The sequence below is a fragment of the Vidua chalybeata genome, chromosome 1 (genome assembly GCF_026979565.1).
Source record: "Vidua chalybeata isolate OUT-0048 chromosome 1, bVidCha1 merged haplotype, whole genome shotgun sequence".
Classification (NCBI taxonomy): Eukaryota; Metazoa; Chordata; class Aves; order Passeriformes; family Viduidae; genus Vidua; species Vidua chalybeata.
In genome coordinates, this window is record NC_071530.1 from 67,157,707 (window position 1) to 67,184,922 (window position 27,216).

Sequence of the window (27,216 nt, forward strand, 5' to 3'; positions counted from 1 at the left end):
TTCTTTACTGTGAGAGTGGAGAGGCCATGGAGCAGGTTGCCCAGAGAAACTGTGGATGCTCCATCCCTGGAAGTGTTCAAGGTCAGGTTGGATGAGGCTTTTCTTGTGGGAGCTGTCCCTGCCCATGGCAGGGGTTTGGAACTAGATGATCTTTAAGATCTCTTTGACTCCAAATCATTCTGTGATTCCATGAAACACAATTCCCTTCTCCCAGTGTTACATCAGCTTGCAGCTATCTCATACTGATCTCCTTGTCCTATTATTTGCTGCTACTATTATTACTGTTTACTGATTATCGTTACTCTGTTGCAGTTCAAAAACCTTCAAGCAGTGCGAGCGCCCATTTGTTCCCTTCCGTCAGAAGTAAGGGAACCAAGCCAAGGGAATGGAGACCTGTTTCCAGTTGGGCATGGAGCTGGGACTGAGGACCTCGGGGGCCAGGCTTTCTCCCAGAGGCACAGCACCGTTACTGACCTGGCTGGTACCACCACACCTGCCTTCTCATCACTCATTTATGGTACAGAAAGCTTCATTGCACTGTGTCTGCGTGTGTAAATATATACCCAAAAATTATTATTTGACATTGTAATATAAATCCATGGATCCATATAACTAATATATAATATAAAACAGATATTACATGTTATAGAAATAATACTTTAAGGCCTTTATAAAATTATTTATTTCCAGAAACGAGTTTGTGTATAAAAAGATGTAAAATTTGCTATTGTTTTAAATTCTAATATAGATATATGGATCAATAGAATCAAAATATAATATATATATAATCAATATATAATATAATAGATACTATTATATGGTATTTAAATAAATTTATAAAATTAAGGATTAGAAAAATTAGCATGTTTATGTATTAAAGAATATAAAACCTGCAATTATTTTACACTTTAATATGGATGCATAGAGCAATTTAATTACTAAGGAGCATAAAATAATAGATGTCGCGTTCTATACAAACAACACTTATACAGAATGGTGTATTTCCAGACAGGAGGGTCCGGCTGTGCGTGAGGGGGTGCCCGAGCAGAGGGGGAGGGAGGAAGGCGGGCGGGGGCGGGGGCCGCGGGCGGGGCGGAGGCGGCAGCGGCCGCCCGGGGCTTTGCCCGCTCTCTCTCCGGCGCTGCCATGGCTCCGCTCCGCTCCGGCCCGGCGTGGTGGCGCGTCCTGTCCCTGGCCGTGCTCGGCCCCGTGCTCTGCGGCCGCCCGGCGCGGGCCGAGCCGGAGCCGGGGCCGGGGCCGGGCCCGGCGGCGGCGGAGGACCCGCACGGGCGGCACCTCTACAGCGCGGAGATGCTGCGGCACGGCGCCGCCGCCGCCCCCCACTTCGTCATGTTCTTCGCCCCGTGGTGGGTACCCGAGCGCGGCGCGGCCGGCCCGGCCCGCGCCCTCCGCCCGCCTCTTCCCCGTTGACGTGGCGGCGGGAGGCGGCGGGGCCGGGCCGGGCCGGCGGGGAGGCCGCGGGGTCGCGCTGCCCCGAGCCCCGCGGCGGGGCCGGCGGGCGGACTGGCGGGGAAGGGCAGCCCCGGGGGCCGGGAAGGGCCGGGACGGGGGAGTGGGACCCCCGCGTGTGCCCGGCCCGGGCCTCGGCGGCCGTCACAGAGCCACGGGCTCAGCTAGGTTGGAAAAGACCTCTGAGATCATCAGGTCCAACCTACGGCGCCCGAAGCCGCCCCCGGCTGGGGCTGCGGGGGGAGCTGCTTCGGCGTGCCTCGAAGAGACCGAGAGCTGTTGCATCTTGGCCACCATCACTTACTTATCCTGTGCCCAAGCTCGCAGATGCTTTCATTGCAGAATTTATGTTCTCTTTGCATATACAAAATTTAAGGGTAAATTTGCTGTTAACCACCGTGCTGCGTCCCCAAGGCCGCAGGTTTCCTTAGGAGAGCTGGAGAGTTAATTAGATTTGCGAGAGACCCACTGTGGGCTTTTGTCCTGGACTGGTACTTTTGGCACGAGAATCGTTGAGATGAATGAGGGAACGGTGCTTTGCTGGACATTCCTAGTCAAGAGCACAGCACTTCTCATCACTGGGTCTTTCTCATGGTTGCTCATATTCTTCTCTTTGCCTCTTCCCCTACCCTTTTTTATCTTACTGATATCCAGTAGATGTTATTGGGAGTTCTATTGTTAGGGTTGTTAGGTTTCTTTTTTATTTTTTTTTCCTCCCAAGTTTTGTTTAATCTAGATAAAATAAAGGGAACAATGTGCAAAAGTTATGTTTTGATCCAAAGTTATCCATTGCTACATGGTGCCATTTAGGCGTATGAGTCTTTGAAATCCATAGCAGGAAAGCATTTCCTTTGAAAACTTTTTTTTTGTTATTAACATTGACTTATTTATGCCATGTGAAAATGTTAAGTAAAAGCTTGAAAGAGCAGATGCCTTTGTTCTCTGAAGATCACAAAAGTGAAGGATGCCTGACTTGCTGGTGAAGGACTCCTGCCTGAGAGTGCAGTAAGGCTTAAGAAATGCCTGTGCAGAGCAGGAGTGCTTCTGTTCTCTTCTGTACTCAGGTGATGATGTCTGTGTCTGTCCACTCTTTGACTGACTCTTTTACAGGCATCCCTAAAACCAGATGAGCTCTCTCTTATCCCGAGACACTATTTGTAGGAGACCCTCTGCCAAAAGGGCAGTTGCAAAATCCAGTATATGCTGCACATCCTCAGTACAGATCAAAGGGAGTGCTGGCAGAGTTGGATCACACTGTGCCCTTGGGAGGGCTGAAGATCTCTGCCCAGCTTAAGTGTGAGGGAACTGTGTTGTTTACCAGATTTCTCTGGTATGTTCTCTTCATCCTTAGAAAATCCTCCAGATCTCTGGTTCTTGGCTTCAGGGCCCTTGGTCTGGATGTCTGGCTCCTGACAGGCAGTAATAGGGCCAGGTTTCAGGTCCAAGGGAAGAGCAGAACAAAGGGAACATCCTGAGAGAGGTGCTTATACACACCAGGAGTTTGTCAGTAGGATCAGATGGGCAGCCTGACAGTGCTGGAGTCTATGTTAGAGCCTCTTACCCTGTTCTGAGGTGATGTGCTAATCTCCTAATGCTTCCCACAGGCTGTTGTCTGTAGTTCCAAGGCAAACAGCCCAACCTTCAGCTGGGATTGTCTTTCAGATTTATGTGGGTGCTGCTAATGTTGCATCATCAATGCTACCAGTAAGTGCTGGGTTAGAGCCAACACCGCCCTTCTCTTCCAGATTCTTGAAACAAATGTTGCTGAGGACCTCACTCAGAAACGGTGGTGGTACACGTGAGGGCCTACATTTGTTTCAAAGATGGCAGGATACTCCAAGAAGAGAGCATTCCAAGTCATTTGCCATCAGATATTATAAGGTTTTTGTTCAGAAGGCTGTCCCACTTGGTAGGTACACTTGGGGATAGAACAGGTTACTCTCTTGGTGGCACAAAATATTCTTAAGTTGTCTGCCATGCCAGTTGCATTTCTACAGAGGAGTGAGGTTCCCCTGGTTCCTTAGCAGGAAGGAATGTCAACTGAGTAGTTTCACTTCATTATTTTGACTCTTACGGGTCTTTTCAACCCATGTTCTTACTTGGTAGACCTGGCAAGTCCACTGAGCTGCAGCAGAATTGATCACCAGAGTTCGTTGTTGTTGAATCCAACTCTGTTGACTGGATTTTACTTCAGTTGAATTCTTCTGTGCAGAGCAAGACTGGTCCTGGGCTGCTTATACCATGTCTATGTTTTTAGCTGGATAAGGATTTGAGCTGTGCCTTGCTGAGGAGCTGCCCTTGCTGGCTGCAGGGCTCAGGCTCTACTAGTGGTCCCCAGAAAAGTCTGTGTTAGTCTCTTTTGGATCTTCATTTGTGCTTGTCAGTGGAGGTTGAGGATGCTTACAACTTTCTAGCCCAGGTAGGGATAAAAGAGCAGAACTCCTCATTGACACCCAGGTCTCCACTGTCCCCAGCAGCTCCTGCAGCCCCACTAATGTGTTGTAGAGTGGCAGCAGTAAAGGACTGTGTAGGTGCATGGGGTTGAGGGAAGCATGTGATATTGCATGGTCTTGCTCTTTGATTTTGCCCTCCTTGATTTTATATATATTTCCTTGGAAACTTCAGAAAAAGTGTTTTCAGGACTGTCATGTATTTCCTTCTGTATAATACTGTTTTGGTTTTTTTCAAACTGGGAATGACTAACTAGTCGATTACTGATTCAGATAGGAACATTTTTTCCTGCTTTAGTCTCAGTTTTACCTTCCATAATCCAAAGAAGGAAGGAAAGGGGTGTGTATAGCAGAGATCACAGTGTTAAGTAGGGACAAGGCAACTCTGTTGTGCTTAAAAAACAGGAGGTTAATTAATTGTGATTCCCTTCACTAGTTTTCCATGCTCTGTTCTCTAACACCAGCCAGTATTCATTTGGTGTTTTGAATCACTACATCTGCTAGGGGAAAGGATCAGGGTATCCAAAATCCTCCTCTTAATTCAAGCTCTGTGAAGGAGTTGACTATGGAGGGACTTCAGTCAGAAGTTAAATATTTAAGGAATATTTGATTTTAATAAGAACACATTGTATCCCTTCACCAGGACACTTCAAAATAAGATCACAAGATTGTATTCAGCCACATCATGGGAGCATGTATGACCCACTGTGCCTGACTGTTACAGGACCTTATTAAGATCAGAAAAAATTCTTTCTCTTAAAGTAAATCTCAGGTTTTTTTTTTTTTTTTTTTGTTTTTTTGGTTGGTTGGTTTTTTCTCTTAATGATCTCAGGAGAGAAAGGTGTGAATCCATGCAACTTTTCTGCAAGTGTACTCAAAATCATTTGTATGAGTGAAACTAATTTAAGTCCAAGCAAAGTTCTCCAAAGTCCTAATGGTGATTTAATTGTTGCTTACAAAGTAGATGTTGAACAATTACATATTGCAACATGTAAATTGTTGTATTTACACGCTGTAAATGCCAAGCAATAACTGTTTTCATACTGTCAGTCTGAGAATGTTTTCTGTTACTCCAACTTTGTATTTCTTAGATGTCTTGGAGGGTTGGAAAAAGCAGCCATTAAAGAGAATTGAAAATCCATTCCTTAAAACTTTCCATCATTCTTTGAGGAACAGAGTATTGCTATAATGATTTGAAAGACTAGGAAGACAGTGAGAAGAATAATAGCTTTTTTTTTTTTTTTTGGTTCTGGGGAGGTGCTGTTTTAGGAACTATATGAGGCCAGTTTTCTGTGTATATGCAGGTATAAAGAGTTGATGGTGTCCTGCTGGGGCAGAGCATAGGATGGGAAGATTTTCACAGAATATTCTGAACTGGAAGTGACCCACAAGGGTCATTAAAATTTTGGGAAACTGTATTGTGAAATTGGATGTGATGTTTCTTGACTTGTGTGTTATAATTCCTCTGAAGCATAGAAGCGCAAGTGGCATTACAAAGAGGCTAGAAACTATTATCTTCTTACCTACTTGCTAAAAAAAAGAGTAATTTTGAAATATTAGAATGTAAAGAAAGTTGGGCAACCTTGCAGTTTTTTTTCTAGAAAGCTGAAAGACTGACAGTGCTTTGATTAATAGCCTTACTAAGTTCGGGGGGTATTCATAGGATTAGTACTGTAAAAGGAGAGTACCAAGAGGTTCTCAAATCTTGATGATTTTTACACGAGATGTGTTTGCAGCATGCTACAGTTCTTAATAGCATTTACTGTTGCTTCGTGTAACAGTGCTTGAGTATGGAAGATTTCTGATGTAACTGATTTAACTTTTAATTTTAAAATTTGTTTAAATTTATCAAAATCACCATTCTGCATATGACTTTTCCATGGGCTCATTCCCCTCTAAGTGGGAGCAGCTATTAAACAGTATCTTGTTCCTCCTGTCACAGGTGTGGACATTGTCAGCGCCTCCAGCCAACTTGGAATGATTTGGGAGATAAATACAACAACATGGAAAACCCACAGGTCTATGTTGTTAAAGTGGATTGTACTGTAGATATTCCACTGTGCTCTGAATTTGGCGTGCGAGGATACCCTACGTAAGTATAGAAAGAAATCTGCTCCTATTTTTCTTTTTTAGTTTTCCATGATCCTCTGCCAATTTCTTGAAGCTAACTTCTAAGCTATATTTTTTCTGGATTTCTTTGTAGCCCTTTGGACCTGCTATATTCATTTTAAGCCTTTTTGCAATGTTGCCAAGTATCGTGTGATACATAGTACTCTTCGGCTTTTTTTTTTTTTCCTTTTTTTTTTTTTTTTTTTTTTCTTTCAAGAAGCTGTTTTATGTCTTGGAAGGTGGCTGTGTTTAACTGAAGTCCAGAATTTTCCTGTTCTTTTGTGTGGGAGTACCTCTTTCTGAAGCAACAGTACATTGTGCAGCTGTGATATGCATGACAGAGCTGGTTTCTACTAACAGTACTTTTAAAAGTAACTTGCCACAAATTTTTCAGTACACTGCATCCTTCATAATTGCATTATAGGTGGTCTCTTAGATTTTTAGTGAACTTAGTGCTTATAAAGCAATAGTATCACTTAGCATAGCAGAGGTGATATTGTGTGAATTTTTTTTTTTTCTAGCTAAATTTGCTTATATTGGTCTAGTATTTTAAGGTTGCTATGTTTATGCTGTTATCAAGGATGTATGTCTCACTACCTCAGCTTTGGTAGGCAGAACATGGTCTAGAGTATCTATGAGAGGTCAGTGCCTTTGGGTTAGATGTGTGTTCCCTTTTAAACTGAGAGAAAAGGAGCAAAAGGATTTCTTTTTCACTCGTGTCTTCTTTAAAGCTTCTTGTAAATATGGATGGGATCCTTTCAACTGCTTTATTAATTACTCATTTTAGAGGTAATAAGTGGAGATTGTATAGATGATTATCTATAGCCCTTCCACAGGCTGTATTTTTCAGTTTCCTTCCCTTTGCTCACTTTGTCTGGTGTTTTTGCCAACCCCAGCAACAGCGTAAACTTTTCATTCGCTCCTGGCTGCACTCACTTGGACGCCGATGTGTGTGACTGAGTGGAAGTTCAGAGTTATAAATAGCATAGTCCTTGTTGAGATAGGAATTATCCTTAAGGGCAGTGTGTGTCATGCTTCCACTACAAATACCAAGAAAGAATGAATATTACAGCTCTGAAGCTCTTGAATATTCAAGACTGAATATTACAGTTTTCATATCTTCAGAAGTGAGCATTGGTTGTTGTTGCCTATTTGCATAGATTATATTATGATGCTGTTCCTCTTAAAATAGAGTGGCAGAGATTTTTGAGTAGGAAAAAATCAATGGATGTGTAATTGCTGGAGGGTTTTTTCCCCTCCCTCCTCTTTAAGGTCATTGAATACATAGGAATAGTTAGTGCTTGCTTTTATCTATTTGAAAAGTTAAAAATAATAAGGCAGTTATCTGCTAGGTATAGAAATACAGCAATGAAGGGGAATTCATGGTATCACATCTCTTCCTATTTGAGTCAGGTTTGAACGAGCTTGTTTCTAAAAACCTCCAGCAAGGGAAATTTCACTGCTTCCTCAGGCAGAGGAATTGTTGCAAGTCCAGGTTATGTTGATCCCTACACTGCTTTTCCAAACACCTGTCAAAGGAAAGGTTGCATCCTCTTTTCATCCCCTCAGAGAAAAAATGGCTGCACTTCCTATTACAGTTGTCTCAGGATTATTTGGTGCTGCAAAATAAATATTCTCTCAACTGAACTAGAGAAAGCTTAACCTTGTTTGCAGAAAATAAAGGTGCAGCTAGCTTTTTTTAAGATGTTACCTGAATTTGTTTTGTTACTTTTCAAAAGTATTGCCAGGAGCTGTGTTTTAGATGTTCTTCTTTTTCATTTCTTTTTCTTCCTTATTATTCTGACTTTCTGTCATCACAAGGAACATTCAAGAGTACCTTGAACAGAAAAAACAGTGGGAGCTCTTATCTCTTTTGAATGTATTTGCATTATGTGGTTTTTCAACACTTTCATATGTTCATTTCTTCCAACTGTGGAAGAAGAAGAGAGAGAAAAACATTTCAGGAAACTAAAGAAGCAGTACAAAATGACAGCTTGGCAAGGGGAACTGAGGGCTAGGTGATAGTAGTAATTGAAACTCTGATTTGCTTTAAAAAATAAGAATAGGTCAGAATTCAGTATCACACCTTTATTAAATATACTTCCAATTTTAACTTAAAATTTAGTAGTAGAAATTTTATGTAGTCTATGGAAAAGTTTTGATGGTGATTATTGAACGTTATAATCATGGAGTCTGGATGCCTACAAGCAGTCATCTTCTTGTCCTATTGACTTGTCTCAATGTGTTTTTAATCAGTTTAATACCACATGACAAGCCCTGCACTATAGCAGCAGTCAGAGAACAAGAGGTGAAAAAGAAATTCCTGGGAAAATAAACACTAGATAATTTTCTTTTGGTGATGGAGAAAGGTGAACAAAACAAAACTGATGCTCTTTGACAAACTGAAATAGGATTAATAGAACTGAATGCTGCAATTTTTAAATTGCTCTTTCTTATTGATCAAAATAATATTTCATTACACTGATTTTTAACTTGGTATGTCTTATTTTCTCTTTTAAAAATCTCCTTAAAGCTTACATGGGAAAGAAAGAGGATCTTTTAAGTTCCAGCTATGTCACTTTAATCTGAAAGGGGTGCCTGATGCTGATGTTAATAGTCAAGAGATCTGTTGCTGCAGTCTGAGATGCATTGCCATGGATTAGCAAAGCACGTTTCCTGTGTGAAAATTTTTGCCTCACTCTTCTCTATATTTTGACCCTTTAGGCTAAAGTTGCTTAAGCCAGGACAAGAACCTCTGAAATACCAAGGCCCTAGGGACTTCCAGGCACTGGAAAACTGGATGTTGGAGAAACTAAATGAGGAACCATCTGTAAGTCTAAAGGAAATAATATTTTCTGCAGGCTTACTTATCTATCATTTCTTTAAGTTAGGTTTCAATTTCCAGGAGGAAATCTGCTCCTGAGAATAAAAGTCAGGTTGCAGTACCAATCTGAAACGGCTTACATGTAAGTCAGAGCAGTAATTAAAATTGTCATCCTGTGACCTGCTCTCTTTCCTGCTTTTAAAATTGCAGTACATAATGCAGTTTTAATGCTTATACATTTGACATTTTAAGTTACAGTCCTTGCTGTCAATTAATTTGACATTTAATGTTTCTAGAGTAAGAAAAGCAATTTAGCTCTAATGCATTATAAATTGCATTTGTGTTGGGCCTAATTACCTCTAAGAACATAGATGCCATCTTTGGCTGAGGTACTTTCGGATAATATTGTGGCCTAAAGAAAAGGTTTTAAGTGATCAGTTAAGTAAGGTAAGCTAATACCATCACTAGGAGAATCCTTAAGTTTAGGGGTATAATTCACATATGGGAGCCAAGCCTCACCTGAAATTAAATTTTTGATTGCTATTTCTAATCAAGAGAAAGCTTAAGTGGTTGCTGAACCACAGTTAGAATGTGATTACATTTAAACAAACACTATATTTTTAATAATTGAACATTAAATGTCAAATTATTTTAAGAAATACACTTTGAGGTTCCTAAAAAAATCTTTTTTGCTATAGGGTTAGAGTCTAGAAAGTATTCACTTGCTTTTGCTGAAATGCTCATGCGTTTCTTGCAAGTTATATATATTAAGTGTTTGCTCTATTTCCATTGTTGTGGTCTTCATGGAGCCATTAGGTAGACAGCACTAGGAGAACAGAAAGTAGCTTTTGCACTATTTTTAAATAGCCCAGAGACCACTGAAATTAGTGTGATGGCAGTTGTGGATGATGTGTGATGCTCTGGAGGCACTGTTATATAATTTAAGTGTTCTAATGTATGGTGATGCAATGAATGCTACAGCAATTATTGTGCCCTGTGACTGTACTAGAGTACAGTGAAAGACTGGTATTCCACAGACTCTAGTAACTCTCTTTTATGTGGCAGTCCTTTTCATCTTTTGCTTTCATGTAGTTGTTTTTTAGGAAACATTAGGTACCTAAATCAAGCTAAATTAGGACATTGCTTTAGGAATTTAAAATTTCAGAGTCTATGGCACTATCACAGAATGGTGTGATACAAGAAAAGAAAATGTTGTGTATTTGCTGTAGAAGAGAAATAAAAGTTAATTTTTTTCTCATGAATAGGACCCTGAATCTGATGTGGAACCACCAAAAACCCCTGAACCTAAGCAGGGAATGTATGAACTCTCAGCAGACAATTTCAAGATGCATATAGCAGAAGGTAACCTTTTTTCTGAACAAGAGAAACTTGGTTACAGAGACATTAGTAGTGGGAAGTCTGCATCAGAAATGTTAGTTTTCAGAGTACCTGCTTCCCACTTTTATTTTACGGTAATACCTAGTGAAAGAGGATGAAACTGCAAACGAAATAAAAATGGTGGTTAAATTGGTTAAATTACATATTGCAGACTATGAGAAAGTTGAAGTACAGCACTCAGAATGCAGTAAAATTATGACTTCTAACTCCAGGGCAGAAGCTAGTGGGGCCTGCTCAACTAAACTGTCTCTTTTCCTGAGTTCCTTGCTCAGTCACAGCCTTGCCACTTTGTGTTTTTGCAAGTCCCATTTCCTCCTTCCCTAAGGTGCTGGCTTGTTCTTCCTCCCAGGCTGTTATTCTGGATAAGTATAATCCACCCGCTTCCTCCTTCCAGCCCCCATCCCACTCCAGTCTGGCCTTTTATTTGATATTCTTTAGCTTCCTTCCTCCAGAATTTAATGTGGGCAAAACACTTTGTCTGTCGGGCTATTTTAAAAAATATTTTGTCTGGAAGCTTTAAAATTAATGCCAGGAGGGATACCTAATATGGGAAATTTCACCACTCACATGATGTTTTTTTAGACAATGAGCAAAATCTTAGAATACAAACTTTGGGCTGGCATGACAACAGAGGATCCTACTTTCTCCATCTGTAATCTGAAAAAGAAAGGCTGGATAAAATTAAATGTTTGCCCATTTTGAAATCACTAGGGAGGTTGAACTCGAACTTCTTAAAGTAACCATTAGCTCATTAGAAATATTTTCACGTGTAAAACAGCATTTTGTGCAGCTAGCTTAAAATTTCCCAGCATATCTGGCTTAATGTGGAATTCAATCAAAATTCTCAATTAATTTTCCTCTAAGCCATCAGCGATATGCTAAGCATTTGTCAACTTAACTACCTTCTCCGACTGTAAAGTTCAGTGCATTGTAAATGCTTTAGTGTTTTTATTATGTATCCATTGGCCTTCATAGAGGAGACATTCTCATGGTCATATGTGATGGTTAAACAGGTTTACAATCATCTGTAAATCTGTTGTCCTCTCCTGACTTCAGTTATGAGAAGTTCAGTGCTTAAATTTAATGTGAGCCTCAGCAGTTACACCAGCAAAATTGACTTCTGTTCTTAAATAGCTTCCTTTTACTTTTTTGCTGCTCTGGGACAAAAATAAATTATGTTGTTTTCTATTGAGGAGAGTATGTCAGAGTAAATGGTAAAGAATAGCTGATTTTGACTAGTATTCTTATTAATTCATGGGAAATTTAATTTTGCAGTTTACTTGACCAATACAGAGCATGTCAATCAGTTTGAAAATCTTCTACATGCAGACCAGTCAAGTCCGGTCTTTCTTCTGACCTTCCTTTGTGGACAAGCCTTCAAACTAGAAATTAATTCAATACCAGCCCCAAAGCATTCTTCAAAGGATTATGAATAATTCTGCTAAAAAGAGCTTTTCTTCAGTTGCTGGTGTTTCCTGCAAATTGATTTTTTTTTCCTTATTTTAATTAAGTTCATTTTTATTTCATTTAATAGAGCCTCGCCTAGATATATTGCAAAAATGTGCAGCAATTTGAATTAATTAATCTTAATTGAAAGAAATTACATATTCTAGTACTCTGCAATCAATTATATATACTTTTAAACTAAATCTTAGTAGGAGATAGCACAGGGACTCTCCCCTGCATAAAATGCCACATACATCTACTAAAGGCAGAAATTTCTGAGTAGTTGACATGAAAATTCAAATAGCAGGGCAGAAAAAGAAGAATGGAAAACTGAAAAACATTTTTCAGTTAATTCATGGACTTAAGTTTACTTAGGAAACACCATTGCATGAAGATGAAGTTTAATACTTCAATTTATGCTGTTATCAACATATATTCCATGGTAGTTCTTTCTACTCTGTAACAGGGCAACTGATTGACATGGTAGAATTAAACATTAAAGTAAATGGTTAGGTTTAAAGTATCAGTTTTAATACCTCTCTTGTTGGCTTGAGATTGTGAAGCTGTTTGAATTTTCAGGAAATTTGGCAACGCTGTGGGACTGCATACAGTATTGAAAACCTAATTGCTGAAGTATTTTGTCCTGGCCTTTGATTCACAGTGTTTCCTATCTCTAACTCAGGAAATACCATGATAAATTTGCAGCCTGAGATTAGTACCTAGGCTTTAATTGCAACCAAGTTCATTCCAAATTAGCTAAATATATATATAAATATATATATATATATATAAATATATATATATTTTTTTTTTTTTTTTTTTACTTAAAAGGTAATCACTTCATCAAGTTCTTTGCCCCTTGGTGTGGTCACTGCAAGGCTTTGGCCCCGACCTGGGAACAGCTGGCTCAAGTCTTTGAGCATTCGGAAGCTGTCAAAATTGGTAAGGTAGGTGAAGCACTCTTAGTTTGATAATATGGTTTCTGTCAACATACATTTCAGCCAAGAATCATGCCTTTTGTGCTATGATTTGCAAATCACAATTCTTTTGTTTGTCACCTCTTAAATCCTTTTATAGTCATAGTTCATATTTTTGTTTTGAGATGGTCATGTTTTTTTCTCACACGTCCACAGTTAGCAGAACCTCCCCCATTTTAAGCCAAGCCTTGTTGCAAACAGAGCTGCCTCTGTATTTCAGAGACCTGGGAACAAGTCTGATATTTCAGATGCAGGGAACAATATTTTGAGACTTGTTTTTTATTATTCATTTGCTTTGTCAGAACTTGATAGACTTCAGTATTTGAGTGGGAAAGTGACTTCTAATTTGTTCTTTGCAGCATTGGATTCCTTAGCAATCTTTAGCCCTACTGGGTATTTATGATTAGTTATTTCTTTGTTGGTTTTGGTTTTTTTCCTCTTTTTCCCCATAAAACTTTTAAAAGGTTTCAGGGGGTCTTACACCTTAAAAATTGATATCTTGTCCTGCTTTACTTATTTCCCTTAGGGTTGATAACCAGGTTCTGTGGGGTATTTACAATGGGAGCTTGTTACTTGTACGTGGAGTGACTACTATGCAGAGGTATGGAGGTGGTCTGGCAATTGCAGTTACTGGCTTTATTTGCTGACCCATACCTAAGTCCAGGTGGCTCATGATGGGAATCCCTCTGTTTCTGCCAACCGTGGAAATCGATCTGGGGTCAACTTCCATGTCCCTAAACTTTCACAGTGGTTCCACTGACCTGAAATACTGCCTGGCAGCAGTGTTGTCAGTCCTGCAGAGGGACTCTCCCTCTGCTGTCTCCCCTGCCTCTGCCCTTGCAGCACTTTCAGCTGCAGTAGGAGGGATGAGTTTGTTTTTGTTTTTGTTTTTGTTTTTTTATTGCTTTTGAAAATCTGTTAATTCAGGTATGCTGTATATGTACAGCACAGGCCAGCAGAGTTGAACTTTAGAGGAGACATACATACATACATACATACATACATATATATATATATATATATATATATAAGCACAGTTGAACTTCAGAGAAGACACACAAATATATACATATATATATATATATACACATACCAGGTGGATATAAAGTTAGATTTCCTCTGAGAATGGAATGTCAGAAGCTTTTTCTCCTTTGAATCTTTCTGTACTTTTTGATAGCCTTGTTTGCTGTCTGATGAAATCGTTGCTTAAATATCTTTATGAAGTTACTGTTCTCTGAGAACAGTACCAGAGTTTTCTCTGAGTTACCCAGAGAAAAATAAACAATAAATTTCCAAAGTTTCTGTTTTAATCAGTTGTCTATGGTGTTTGCAGTTCGTATTACTGAGATTTGCTTAGTACCTCCACTAAGATTTGTCTTGATGCCTAGACAATTTTATGTAACTGTATAGCTTGTGAAATATATCTTGAAGCATGTCTTGGCTAAGATTTTAAGTCTGTAAGTAAACAGGAAACACAACTGTTTCTAAGAAGGTTGAACTATGACCTTCATCTAATTTCGGGGAAATCTTTAATCTTTAGAATTGATCTTCAGTGAAAAGCTAATAAACAAGTAACTTTACAGACTGGTTTGTGACATATTAGAATTGACTGTTGCTATGCTCTTGGAGCTTCCCTTGGAACACAGTTTACTTGCTAGCTGTTGACATCCCTTCTGAAGTCTTTAAAGAGTACTCTTTAAAAAAAAATGGGCGAGCCAGTATGTCTTCACTGTAAAGCTCTCTCACATTAGTGTTTTGTGTCTCATTGTCCATGTACTGATTTTATTAGCTGAGAATACCAAGTACTTTTTAATTGAAATATTTAATTATGTCTTCATTGTTCTTTGTAATTGCTACTACTTCCTTCTAGCCATACTTCCCTCCCCGATCCCTCCTTAAAAAAAAAAAAAAATCAAATACACACAGAGCCTCCCAATTACACAACCAAACCACTGTTTGGAAGACAGACATAATCATTCTCAAGACAGTACTTAGTATTGAGTTTTGCCAAGCCTTGTATTGCTTGTTCCTGTATTTTTCTGAGCTTTTAAACAAGGGAGGCTGTGATGCTTGTTGTATGTTTATTTTAGGCACTGAATAGTTTTGGATTTTATTCCCAAAATGTAGGTCGACTGTACCCAGCATTATGAAGTCTGCTCTGAAACCCAAGTTCGTGGTTATCCCACACTCCTCTGGTTTAGGAATGGTGAAAAGGTGAGTCTGCAAGTTCAGCAAAAGATCACACCATTTTTCTCTGAATAGTATTTGGACTATGCTTACATCCTGGAAAAAAAATTTGCTTGTGAGAGAAAAGATGTTGGATGTTCATTTGGGTACTAGAAGAGGTAGACTTTGTCCACAGATAAAAGTTAAAGGTTTTTGTTCTCTGTTTTGCAAACAACTGACATAATGTTCATAAATCTGTAAGCAGGATCTCCAGTTATGCTGCTATATGAGAGAATTCTGGGTTTACTTTATCATAGTATTTTGCTTTGTATGAGATACAAAAATGTAACTGAAATAGAAATAATAATAAAGTATGTAATTTTCACAATGTGTGTCAGAAGGTTCTCACCTCTACGTGGTGCCCATCTGCTGAGTGATATCTAGAGATGCAAATTTTCTTTCTTATATAAACCCAAACATTTCACATGACACTTGCATTTCACATGCAAGTGAGAATCTTGTGGGCCCACTTGACATTTTTCCTTGCAGCAATTCAGAGAACTAAAATATTCTAAAATTATGGGGAGATAAAGTATTTATAAATACCACATATCTGAACATCAGTAAACAAACATTTTCTAAATTGTTGTGTTATTTATGCTATATTTCATAATTTCAAGATTAGTTAAATATATTCAATGGATATTAAAAACAGGCCTGCAAGAGAACCCAGGACTACACTTCTAGCTCTTACATGCTAAGTTCTTGGCAGGTAGAAGGAAGAGGGGGTTTTCTCCCATTCATCTTGCATTCCTTTTTGAACATTTACAGTATCAGCAACCTTAAGTTTTGTTACTTGAAACAGTGTAGTGGCCACTGCTTGTGGCAATTTTCTGGCATTCTAAAGAGAAACTGGCCATTAGTACACAGCATATGAGGTTTGGTATAAGGACCCCTATAAGATCAGACACTAGGGAATTTAAATGAAGCAACCCCTGCGTTTTTGAATCCCAACCAGGTTCACGTAAGCGCGCAGCCTTGTGCTCTCTCAGGGCACACACGTCAGCAGCACAACTGGAAGCTGAGGGAGTGCTCAAATCAAGCATGTGCAAGGCTAGAGGTTTTCAGTTAATTAAACCTTAGTTTAAACGTTGTAATAAAGTTGAAGTTGGAGTTCCTTGGAGTTCTTTCAATCAAGAGTGCAGTGAAAGAAAAAAACCCACTGCTGTTGCATTTGGTAAAGCTGAACTTCGGTCTTAAATCTGAACAATGTATTTCAGTTGACATCAAACTGTCTTCCCCTGCTGGCAGTGTGGCATTTCTTGGTGGAATACTGCTACCAAAATCATATGTTCCTCCATGGGCTGATATATTTGAAAAAACACAGAACAACCTCAACAATTTTCCAATAATCTGGCCTAGAAATTCATGAAACTCTGTCTGGCAGCTAGCTATCTCCTGATCAGTAAGGGGAAGTAGGAGAACTGATTCAGTCATCCAGCCTTATCTGTAGAACCTTCATCCCCTTTGCCATAACTGAAATCTGGCATCACACCACTGCTGTTGGTGAGATGCAGCAGATACCCTGGGAGGAACCCTGACCCTGCCCTGCTGACATGGGTACAAACGAACAGGTACCAGCTTCTCTCTCCTTAGGGATTGACACCCAGTGCCAGGAAAGGGGTAGTAGTTACAGGAAACATTGTCTATTACAAAAGGAAAATGTGTAGAAAGAGTTCCAATGAAAAAGGAAATTTGAAGAGATGTCTGCTCTTCCTTCTAATGTATGGAAAATTGTATGTTGTTTCTTAAAGAATGTTCCTCGTCTGCAAGAGGAAATACATCTTGCAGCCCACACCACATAGGACCACATCTCAAGAATTCTATCCAAAATGGATATGTAATGCCTCAAAGATATGATCTCTCTTCTGAACAGGAAAATTAATACTAATTTTCACAGACAGCCCTGAGGCAAATCATGCAAGAGCCAAATTGGAGAGGGCTGACAGTGGGTTTGAGATTGAAAGCTGCTCACAAGTGCTCTGATTTCTTGTTCTGACAATCTCTTGATTGTCTTGTTCTCTGGATTTGGAAACTACCTGAAATATGGGGAAGCATCCAAGGTGAACTGTGGCCTCTCAAAGATCTGGCTGGCTGACTGCTTTATGTGCAGGTTAAAAAATAGGATTAGACTTCTGGGACAGTGGTGCCATTGGAAATGTCTGCCCTGAAGCAGGCTGCTGTTGTCTTTTGCTCTCAGGTGAACCTAGGTGTCCAGAGTGCAATACCCTACTCTTGGGATTTTCCAAGGAGTTGTGGCAGGTCTGTAGGCTAGAGGAATGACTGTAGTCCAGAGACAGGCAAGTTAAGGTTTTCAGCCCTGTCAAAGCACTGTGTAGAGCTCACAGGGTAACAGAGACCACACCCAAACCACAGTGGATATTTTATTGTTCCTTGTAGTAGAGTTAGATTTAACAAAAAAAAAAAAAAAAAAAAAAAAAAAAAAAAAAAAAAAAAAAAAAAACCCAAAAAAAACAAACAAACAAAAAAAAAAAAAAAAAAAAAAAAACAAACAAAAAAAAAAAAAAAAACAAAAAAAACCTTTGAAAAAACTGTCTAGGGTGAGACCAGAAGGTCCAAGTGGAAATGTTTCAAAAATTTGCTTCTATGTTTCTAAAATACCTTTCATTTCCCTTTGGGTACTGAAGAATCTATGGCAAAAGCTGAAGACATGTAGTGAATGGAATGTCATAGAGAAGTTTAAGAACTAGATAATAATATTTATTTATTTATATGCTTACCCTTGGCAATCTTATGTCTTGCTTGTAATTATTTATTTGCTACATCAACCTGCATATTGAAGGTTGCACAAACTATTTGCTAATTGTAGGGTGACCAGTACAAAGGGAAGAGGGATTTTGATTCTTTAAAAGAATATGTGGAGTCCCAACTACAGAGCTCTGGGAAAGAGCCACCAGCAGATAAACCTGTTGAAGCCCCACAGCCACCTGCAGAACCCACCCATGTTGAGGTAAGTGTTCCTGCACTCTGCAGCAATGTAAGGTGTTCAGACTGTTAGAGCTGCCTGAGCCTTCCATGTGTTTCTCTCTCTGATAGCTTGACAATTTCTGGATGTAAACTGTACCAAATATTTCCCTGGTTATTTTTTTGAGTAATCAGTGGAATCAGATAATAAATCCTAGATATACTTTTACTAACCTGATGAATTGGAGAAGGGAAAAAAAATCTAATTCCTATTTTATGGTTGCAATAAATTATTTAGATACAGGCATAAATGTGGTCCTTTTGGCCCATGGAACTGCTGCCACCTGGGTCTGTATGACAGCATATTTCACCACTGTAGAGATGAACATTTCTTGCAACATTATCACTTGAACCCTGGAGGATGGTGCACACTGCTAAGCCCCTAAAAAAAAGCCAGGGTTCTATACTTAAAAATCTATTTGCAGAAACAATGAACAAAGATTATGAAGACCAGTACCAATATGGTAAGGTAATATGCCCTGTGACAAGAAAACTCCTTGGGGTTTGGAGACTTATTTTTTTCTTGGTTGTTGGAGCTACAGGCCTATGTTGTGAAGAAATTGACAGAAATAACCTTTTTACAATTGTAGTTCATGTCATATAATTTTCTGTCTTTTCTAATCCCTTTCGCATTTCATCTGCCACTTTTCTTGGAGATGAATGAAAAATTGGTGAGGCTGAGAAATTAGGGATGGATTTCAAACATAATTTTTCCTTAAATGTGCAGAACATACTTTCTGCCTATCAAATAAGGGACAGGGATTGGCACTTCTTTATGATATAGATAATTAGGCAACAATATTATAAATACAGTTTCTATGCAGCTTCTTACAGGAGAATATTACCTTTCCCAGCTGACTTCTTCAGCAGCATTACCCATCTTGCATAAAGTGGCTTACCAAACATTACAGACCACATAGATTTGCAATTTTCATACTCTTCAATTTTTATTTTCTTAATTGACCTCATATTTGGAAGATCCCAATGAGCTGGTGTTAGTACAATGCTGGAAGTAATTAGTTGTCTTTCTATTTTTATAGAAATAACACAAACCAAATGTAACACAAATTCCCACTTCTGCCTTGCATTCACCAGCACACACACAAGGAGGAAAGGATTGTTGGGGGACTTTTTTGCCAAATAATAGTAGACATAGTGTAGGATTCAACTTGTCCTTCCAACTTTTATCTTCAGACCCCCTGACTCTTTGTTTTCATGAATTTTGAAACAAGGGGCCAGCCCCTGTAGCCAGCAAACACTGACTGCATTTGCCATCAGTTGACAACAGGCAGCAAAAGCAATGAGTTCCCACTCCAAATTTGTGTCCCAGTGTTGGCCCCCTACTTGGATTTCCCCATGTCTTATATAGCCCAAGTGCTTGCCAGCCCTTTTACAGAAGCTGTACTTTTACATCCATGAGACTTCTCTACTGCCAGACATGGCTAAAATCATTCAAAAAATGATCCTGATGGATTAAGGCAGTGTGACCAGCAGATGCTCAGATTATGTGATTGCATTAGATGTCTTTTTTTGAGACACAGAGCTAAAATTGAGATATCTGATATTAAATTCCTTTTTGTCGTTATATAGTTCACATTGCTCTTCTGATAGTAATCTACAGATCTTTAAAATTCGTTTTACTGTGCAAATCATGGGGAAGTTGTTACTAATCAGGTTTTCAAATTTTGTATCTTAGATTGTATATTATGTTTTGAACATCAGTTTTAGATATCCATTTAGGAAAATCAGAGTAGGAGCACAGTGCTTACATTTTGCTTCCTTTAATTATTTCTGATTATTTAATAATTAGAAAGTATAAAAGTATAATTTCTATTTTCTAAATAATTATTTAGAGGTAAAAATACTTCAGCATAGTGAAATAATTCCATGAACTAACAGTTATTTACAGAAATATTTAAAGGTACTGGATAATTTGGATTTTCAAATTTATTTTTGGCTTCACAAAACTTACTGGAGTTAAAATAGAATTGATAATACTGTCGGCTGTGATCTTGTTTTTCTTTTCTTTCATTTGATTTTGAAGCTTTTATAGGCATGAGGTGCATAAATTTGTTTTTAATCCCTCCCACCCTTAAAGGTCTCACACAAAAAATGAAATTGCAGTCTCATATGAGAGCTCCATGCTCTCATATGAGACTGCAAGCAATGTGCTTTCCTCCCATCATTCCCTTGCTCCTGATATTATCAGGATTAGAAACATTTCCTGGCACCCATGCAAGTGTGGTGTTGGGATGTCCTCTTGACAGGCAAATCTGTGTTTCTGGTAACAGTTTTTTCTGTGCATGCAATGCAGGGGAAGAAAGAACAGAGAGAACAGCTCTTGAGACACCACTTGTGCGCCTTGAACACCTCATTAAAATCTCAATGGCCATTACCTGCTTGAAGCCAGGTCCTCTAAGGGCTGTTCCTTGAAACATAGTGTATTAAAATTAATGTGATTTTTTACAATTACTGAAAATCTGGATACAGGCAAATCCTTTGAAAATAGGAAAGTTTTGTTTCTTCAGTTATGGATGAGATTCAGTGTAAAATACACTTTTCTCTGCATCTCTCTGGGGAAGGAAAGCAGCTGAGAAGTAAAAGGCAGGTCTGCTGCTGCTACTCTTGTTTATATTACCAACAATATTATCTTTTCCAATTCCAGTTTCCCTTTTAGGAAGGTAAAAGCTCAGTAGGCTGATGTTGTATATACAAAAATTTTTGACTTTTTTTTCTCTTTTTCTTTTTTTGGGGGCAGGCTGCAGTGCTTTCTCTCTCTGAAAAAGACTTTGATGCAACCATTGCTAGGGGGATCACCTTTATTAAATTCTACGCTCCATGGTAAGAGGTTTGCAGCTGTTGCTGTTCAGGATTATTGCTGGCCTAAGATGTGAGTGCGATAGTTGGTGTAGGTCTTTGAGCTGTAGTACTGTATTTGTTGTCTTGATCTAAACTGTGAATTAGCTGAAGAATGTGTGTATTGGCAAGAGTCACAGCAAAAAAAAAGCTCAGTCTTGTTTAGCTCCCTTGAGCTGCCTCTCTGTGGAAAGGCTGACACAGAAGCTTTACCGTGTCAGCCTCCAGGTACTGCTGGGGTAACAGGGAGAGTGAAGCTTTCTTTGCAGGTGCAGCATGTTCCTATCCCTGAGTTAGGGTAAGATGAGGGGAGCATATCACCATATCTCAGTGCTGAGAAAGGAGAGGATGCTTGCCTTAGGGCACTCTCCAGCCTTGCTTGGAAGCCTCATTGGAGCACCTGAGTTTTGATACAGACTGTTGTACTATGGATAATTAGCTGCCTGTTACTCCTCAAATAACTGTCCAAAAACTAATTTACACAAGTGGCAATTTTAAGATGTTCTTAAGAGTGTATGTTCATGCAGTATGTTCTTAGAGGGACCCAAGGTAGAAGTGCCCAGTGCAGATGGTATAGGTGTAGATGCCCAATGGAACGCATTAGAGGGGGAACTGAAAGTCATGTCTGGCATCTGCCATTTCTGCTGTATCCAGCAGAGCCTGGGACCCCAGATGGGTTAAGACCTCCGTATTACAAACTTGTAGAAAAAGTATTTCCCCCTTTTTCTTACTATTCCTTTTCTGAGACAAAAAGAAAGTTTCACGCTTCTCTCTCTGGTTTATAGAATTCATCTTATTTGTGCCTCTACTGAATTTAATGAAACTTGCATGCCATCTTGCTCATCCATTGCTGGTCTTTTAGCCAACAGAAGGAAGCCTAGTGTAGGGGGAGAGATTAAAATTAAGCTGTATTTCACTGTGTGAAAGATAACACATGTCTGATTTAATCACTAGCATTCCATTAACATGATGTATAAAATATAAAAAGACCTTTTGTTTAAGTTACAAAAGGCCCCATTACAAAGCAACACAAGCAAATGCCACCCATATTTAGATGTGCTCAGGCATCTCAAAATATTGCCATTTAACTTCAACAGTAGGCATGAATGTGTTTCTTAGTGTAGGCAAGAATTACCTGGGAGCATTTAATTTCACTTAAGCTCAATGCTGCAGGCTTTTCCCATGTTGTCACCTTTTGCTGCTTGAGAACCACTGCTATGCTCTCTTCCATTTGTAAGATCTGCTTTTGGATGTGAGCAAGTATCTGTCACCACTGGGTTAAGAAATGTCCTGCCCATAGCACGCACACCCCTCATCGTTTACTGCTCTTTCCTCACTGTCTTTATCCCCTCTGTAGTCTTGGAGGGACTTAGTCTGTGCCTGTGCTGCTTCTGCCCCACCTGCAGAACTGGCTGGGAAATTCAGTTCACACCTGTGCTCAAGAGCAGCTTTCAGTCTGATTTCTGAACCCAGGGCTTGTTGGCATACCTACTAGTTCATTACCTGGAGCAACTTTTTCTGGGAGAGTTTGAGATCAAGAAATTCTACCCTTTTGATTATCTTTTATTAACAATACCATGTCCTCATCTCATGAGATTCTTGTGGGATGCTGCTGGATCTCACAGATAGGATCAGTGTTGGATGGCAGGCTGAGAAACAGCGGTTTCATGATGTAGAGTCACCAGTGTGTGCTGCCTGGCTGCAATGCTCAGAAAGCCACCATTTAGGAAAATGCTTCCTATATTTATGTAGCTCGTATCCTAGTTTTGGCTCTGAAAGTCAGGCTTGTGACTGCCTGTAGTGCTCTGCATATAAATGACCATATTCCCTTCCAAGTGGATTAACTTATGTAGGGCTCAGTGAACACTATTATGTTGCTTTCTAGCTCTGCTGTTCAGTAAGTTTTGGATAAATATTAATGTTAACTTGCATCGTAAGCACAAAATCATCCCGTTCTCATAGTTTTTGTGCATGGTCAGAAATGCTTTTATACTGTCCCTGTGTATTAACAAGGTAGTTTAAATATACACTGGCTTGCATTAAGAAAACTTGTGCTGAGACATCTTTCATTATTTTTGTAAATGCCCTGATCCAGCCTCAAGGCAATTATGAGTCTATTTTAATAACCCAATTAAGGTGCAGCTGGGTTAGAACAGTATGAGCAATTCAGATTTAAAGTCTAAAGTTCTTTGGGAATTCTTCTTAAAGGCAGTAAGAAGTTCACATTAGGAACTTGATTAAGCCAAGTTAAAATATAAACAAAATGAATGCTAGTGGTCAAGGAGGCCATTAGGAACTGGAAGGAATTTAATAGGGAAATTAAAATCTCATTTACCTAATTAAAACTCAGGCTATGTAGCTTTAGCATGACTGGCATGTGCTACCTGAAAAATTAATTCATACTACAGACATTCTGTGTCTTCCTAAAAGCATTTTTGTTTCCAAGAGATCTTTTTTTTTTTTTTCCATTTAAGTATTCGCTGTATTTGTCTTTATTTGGCTTCATATTCTTCTGTGGGGTAAAATGTTAATGTACCAAGATCTGGAATACCATTCTAGGCAAGACTAACAAAGGTCAGAAAGTACTTCAGTGCTTAACTTAAATAAAATCACTTGTTTTCTTAGCTCATTTACTGACATAATAGTGCAAGGGAGTTGGAGGGCCAAATCATTAGGGGATAGGAAAGGTTGCTAGTTAAACTTACAGCAATTGCAGCAAGACAGTAGAGATAAAGTGGGAAGTGTATCTGCTAAACAAATATCCCTCCTTTGCTTCTAGGTGTGGTCACTGTAAGAACTTGGCTCCAACCTGGGAGAACCTTGCCAAAGAGCAATTTCCAGGTTTGACTGATGTCAAAATAGCAGAAGTGGACTGCACTGTGGAACGTAACGTCTGCAACAGATTTTCTGTAAGTGTGAAAGTTCTGAAATGAAGGGGACAGTACTATGTTCCAGATGTTGAAGGGTCCAGTGTGCAGCCCAACTGGCTGCTGCACTCCAGATGCCTGGTGACAGTACAGCTGTGGTCTCTGTTAGCCAAAAAGAGGCAGCTGGTGACACCATTTTGTTCCTGAACTGTTTGTTCGGGCTTGGTCATTTTCATTATTGGACAAAGCTGAAGAAGTCCCTACTTTAGGAAACCTCTCTCTCTGAAAGCACTAAAGCTGTCTTGCGGTATCCAATGCTGAATTCTGTTCCTAGAAAAGAAATGTCTTTTAGAGCTGTTAGGCAGGCAATTGAAGACAGAGCTGAGGCTGTCATTCCAAGAGCCTAGAGGAGCATGTATTACCCCATTCTTAAAAATGTTCAGAAATTGCAGGTTGGCATTGAAAGTTCTGCTGTGGGTTTGTTTTTTTTTAATTAAAATGGCTTATTGTTTTAGAGGGGTTGATGGCTTTTCAGAATCAGGTAAATATGAGTGATGGATACAAGTTTGAACATTATTAATAGCAAGTTTCTTTTTTTGTGTGTGTCTTTTGAAGGTACGTGGTTATCCTACACTTCTGCTTTTCCGAGGTGGAAAGAAAGTCAGTGAACACAACGGAACAAGAGACCTTGAATCACTGCATAACTTTGTCTTGCGTCAGGCAAGGGATGAACTGTAATAGAAGTCTGGATGCTCTGTCCCTGGCTCTGTACAGTAGCTGAGGGATTTCTATCTTTGCTAATTTTCAAATAGTGTATTTGGGGGGGTGGGGCTTTTTTTGTTTCTTTGTTTCTAGGAAATTGAATGTACTAAACTTTGGTATCTTCCCCTTGTGTGTGTGTTAGAGACATGTCTCTCTGTGTGTGAAGGAAAGCTAACAAGTTGTTAGTGTGCAAATCAAGAGTATTTTCAGCATTGGTAGTTGCACTGCATTTCTGCAATGAAAGTGTAAATGGTTTCCTTTGAGACCAAAATACGTTAAGAAAACCAACTGAAGGGCAGCAGTAGAATATTTTTGTCTTCATGTTAGATCTGGTTAAAAAGTAATCCTTACAAACTTCTTGCCATTACTAGAAAGGCAAAAGCTACAGCTGTGTTGAGTCACTTTTGCCTCTAGAATTATACTTAATCCTTATTTGTCTCAATATAGCTGCTGAAAGGTTGAAAACACACACATCTTTGGAAGATACCAGGCCACCATGAGCTGGTTGTTTCCTGTTAATCCTCTCAGCATGGGAGGTCTAGCCATAATGAAAGTGATGGTACTGTAACATGTGCCTGAACGTTACTGATGCCATAGTGTACATGTGTCAGGTGCATTTCCATAGGCTTCTGCCATCCAGCTCCAGAGGCACAACTATGCTCTACTTCTCTAGAGCCAGAGTGAAAAAATAGGTGCTGTTACAACTGCTCCGTTAATGGTAAATGATCAGTCAGACTCCGGAGCTTACAATGTGTTTCCTACCCCAGCCTGAATCCAGACATTGTGCTGACCTGCTCCTTAGTCAGAGTACCTAGAGAACAACAAATAATATAATGTTTAATATTTTTTCCATTCAGCTCTTCTGCAGTAGTGTAAAATAGTTCCCCCTCTCTTCTTGAGCCTTAACATTTTCTCCAAGCTGTAAGCATTGATAAGTTTGAATTCTAGGACCACACATTTTGTGGTGTCTTGGATTATAATATGAATCTATTCTTTGGTGCATAAGATGTTCCATGTTAGACTTAACTGAAAGCCAAAGAATTTAAATTGCAGAGACTGTCACAATACAAAGGCAACAGCAAACCAAGGACTGAATTCTGCTGTCTCATGTGCACAGAAACTCATGAGGAATGAGGATTGCTGCAGGCTAATTTGACTAATCTGTCAAGATGCTGGGTTTTGTCCATCATATGGAGTAAGTTGGGTTGCTTTTTTTTTTTTTATTTAAAAAAAAGGCAAAACATCAATGGACTTTTAAACCAGTGAATTTCTCCTGGTTCTTCACTTTACTGTCTGTCCAGAACTTTTGATTCTGTTCAGTCTGAAAATATGTGAAGGTGAAAAAGCCACAGTGAAAGCTAAGTGTTGTACTGGCAGATGTATTGCATCAACATGTGTACTTCTGCCTTTCAGGAAGCCTTTATTATGTTTTAACAACTTTCTAGTGAAGCACAATCTCATGAGTTTCTTGTATAAAATCAAAGTGGTACAATTGTTTACACTGAGATTTTTTCTAAATAAAAACTTCTTAAAAAAGCAGTCTTTCTATAAATGATACAGCACAATGAATATACAGTGACAAGTGCAATAAATTATAGCTTGTATTTACAAGAAGCCTTTTAAATGCAAGTAGAGGTAAGTGCATTTAATACAAGTTTAATATTGATCAAAACAATTTGCTATTAGCTTCTGCTAGACAAACCATGGCTCTACACTGCATATCCTTTATACCAGTTTGTTAGTTGCATGAGTTGAAAGGGAAAGATTGCAAATGTTGTTGACATTCTGTCTTCCTGTAAACAAACTGTCCAGCTAGAGAACGAATGGTCCCTAAGCTTTTACTTCTGAATTACAGCTGAAGAAGTGTCCTGACTTCCTTCCTGGGAAAGTGGTAGTAGATGAGGCAGCTCCACGTGGGGAGTGGAAGGAAGTTGCATAAGAGCAAGTGTATAAATTTGTATGCCCAGTCAGATGGTGAGCTAGGAAGACCAGACAAGGTCTGAGTTCATGGCAATGTTTCTAACACAGGGTGCAGCCATGCCATCTTACACCTGCAAGATCAGAGTCAAACAGTGCTGGGAGCATAAGAGAACTGAAACATCTGCTTTGGCACAATTTTAGATGTTTACTGTCATGACAGAAGTCAGAAGACTAACAGTCTAGGTGCAGTAACCTGTCCCTCTGGCCACAAGGATCTTGCATGAGATGTACACTCAATGTCTGAAGTGCTAACACCACTTTCTTTAGCTTCTCTGCCTCTTCCCCTCATCTTCCCTCCCTGCCCGCAAAGAAAGACCACACTTGTTTTGGGTGTTGAGTGCTTATCTGTTTAAACTGCAGCACATATCCAAGCACCTGCTACAGGTCACTCTTCTTTGTGAGATTAGGACCATCCCAGCCAAATAAAGTGTCAGGGCATTTTGCTGCTGCTGAGCTGAGCTGGGCAGCCACCATGGTGTGGGGTCTGTAAGAAGTCCAGCAGTCTACTCCCACCCTGGGGGGTGGTCCCCACACCCCCTCCTCCCACAAGGCACATACATGGTGTTCTGAAGGGTTGTTCATCACATGGTTTTTTTTCCCAAGGTCGTGAAAACAGGGAGGGTTGTATCCAAGTTCATGGTAGCATTACAGAGTCCGTGTGAAGACTGTTTGTCAGTGACATCCACAAGCTCTTACTACCATATTCCTGTATTTCTTCAAGATTACATTAGAATTATCATCGAAGTAAAGGACAGATATGGCATTTAGTTTGGTAGGTGCACAGCATGGTTTGGGAACGTAATCAGGATTCATAAGATGAACCTGTTGCCAAGAAAGAAAACACAACTGAGACACTGGTATATTGT

The 27,216-nt window shown here is 39.4% G+C and overlaps 2 protein-coding genes across 2 annotated transcripts in view; one reads left to right on the forward strand and one right to left on the reverse strand.

Annotated features, from left to right (window-relative positions):
- The first annotated feature begins 1,012 nt into the window (after window positions 1–1,012).
- On the forward strand, window positions 1,013–25,909 carry TXNDC5 (thioredoxin domain containing 5). The gene is made up of 10 exons (XM_053946727.1): window positions 1,013–1,367; window positions 5,863–6,012; window positions 8,754–8,859; window positions 10,119–10,215; window positions 12,529–12,644; window positions 14,802–14,888; window positions 17,731–17,871; window positions 20,644–20,726; window positions 23,521–23,650; window positions 24,224–25,909. The coding sequence occupies exons 1-10, from the start codon at window positions 1,147–1,149 to the stop codon at window positions 24,344–24,346; spliced, it is 1,254 nt and encodes a 417-aa protein (XP_053802702.1). The 5' UTR covers window positions 1,013–1,146; the 3' UTR covers window positions 24,347–25,909.
- BMP6 (bone morphogenetic protein 6) overlaps window positions 25,734–27,216 on the reverse strand; it is an 86,156-nt gene continuing 84,673 nt past the window's right edge. Inside the window, exon 7 of the mRNA XM_053946714.1 lies at window positions 25,734–27,172. Coding sequence (XP_053802689.1) covers window positions 27,023–27,172 — 150 coding nt within the window. The 3' untranslated portion in view covers window positions 25,734–27,022. The remainder of the gene's footprint in view (window positions 27,173–27,216) is intronic.

Bases quoted from the DNA above. Each gene is read 5' to 3' on its own strand.
- TXNDC5 (XM_053946727.1), top strand. From the start codon at position 1,147: ATGGCTCCGCTCCGCTCCGGCCCGGCGTGGTGGCGCGTCCTGTCCCTG. The intron at 1,368-5,862 runs GTGGGTACCCGA...CTCCTGTCACAG, and splicing joins GTCATGTTCTTCGCCCCGTG to GTGTGGACATTGTCAGCGCC. The intron at 14,889-17,730 runs GTGAGTCTGCAA...TGCTAATTGTAG, and splicing joins GGTTTAGGAATGGTGAAAAG to GGTGACCAGTACAAAGGGAA.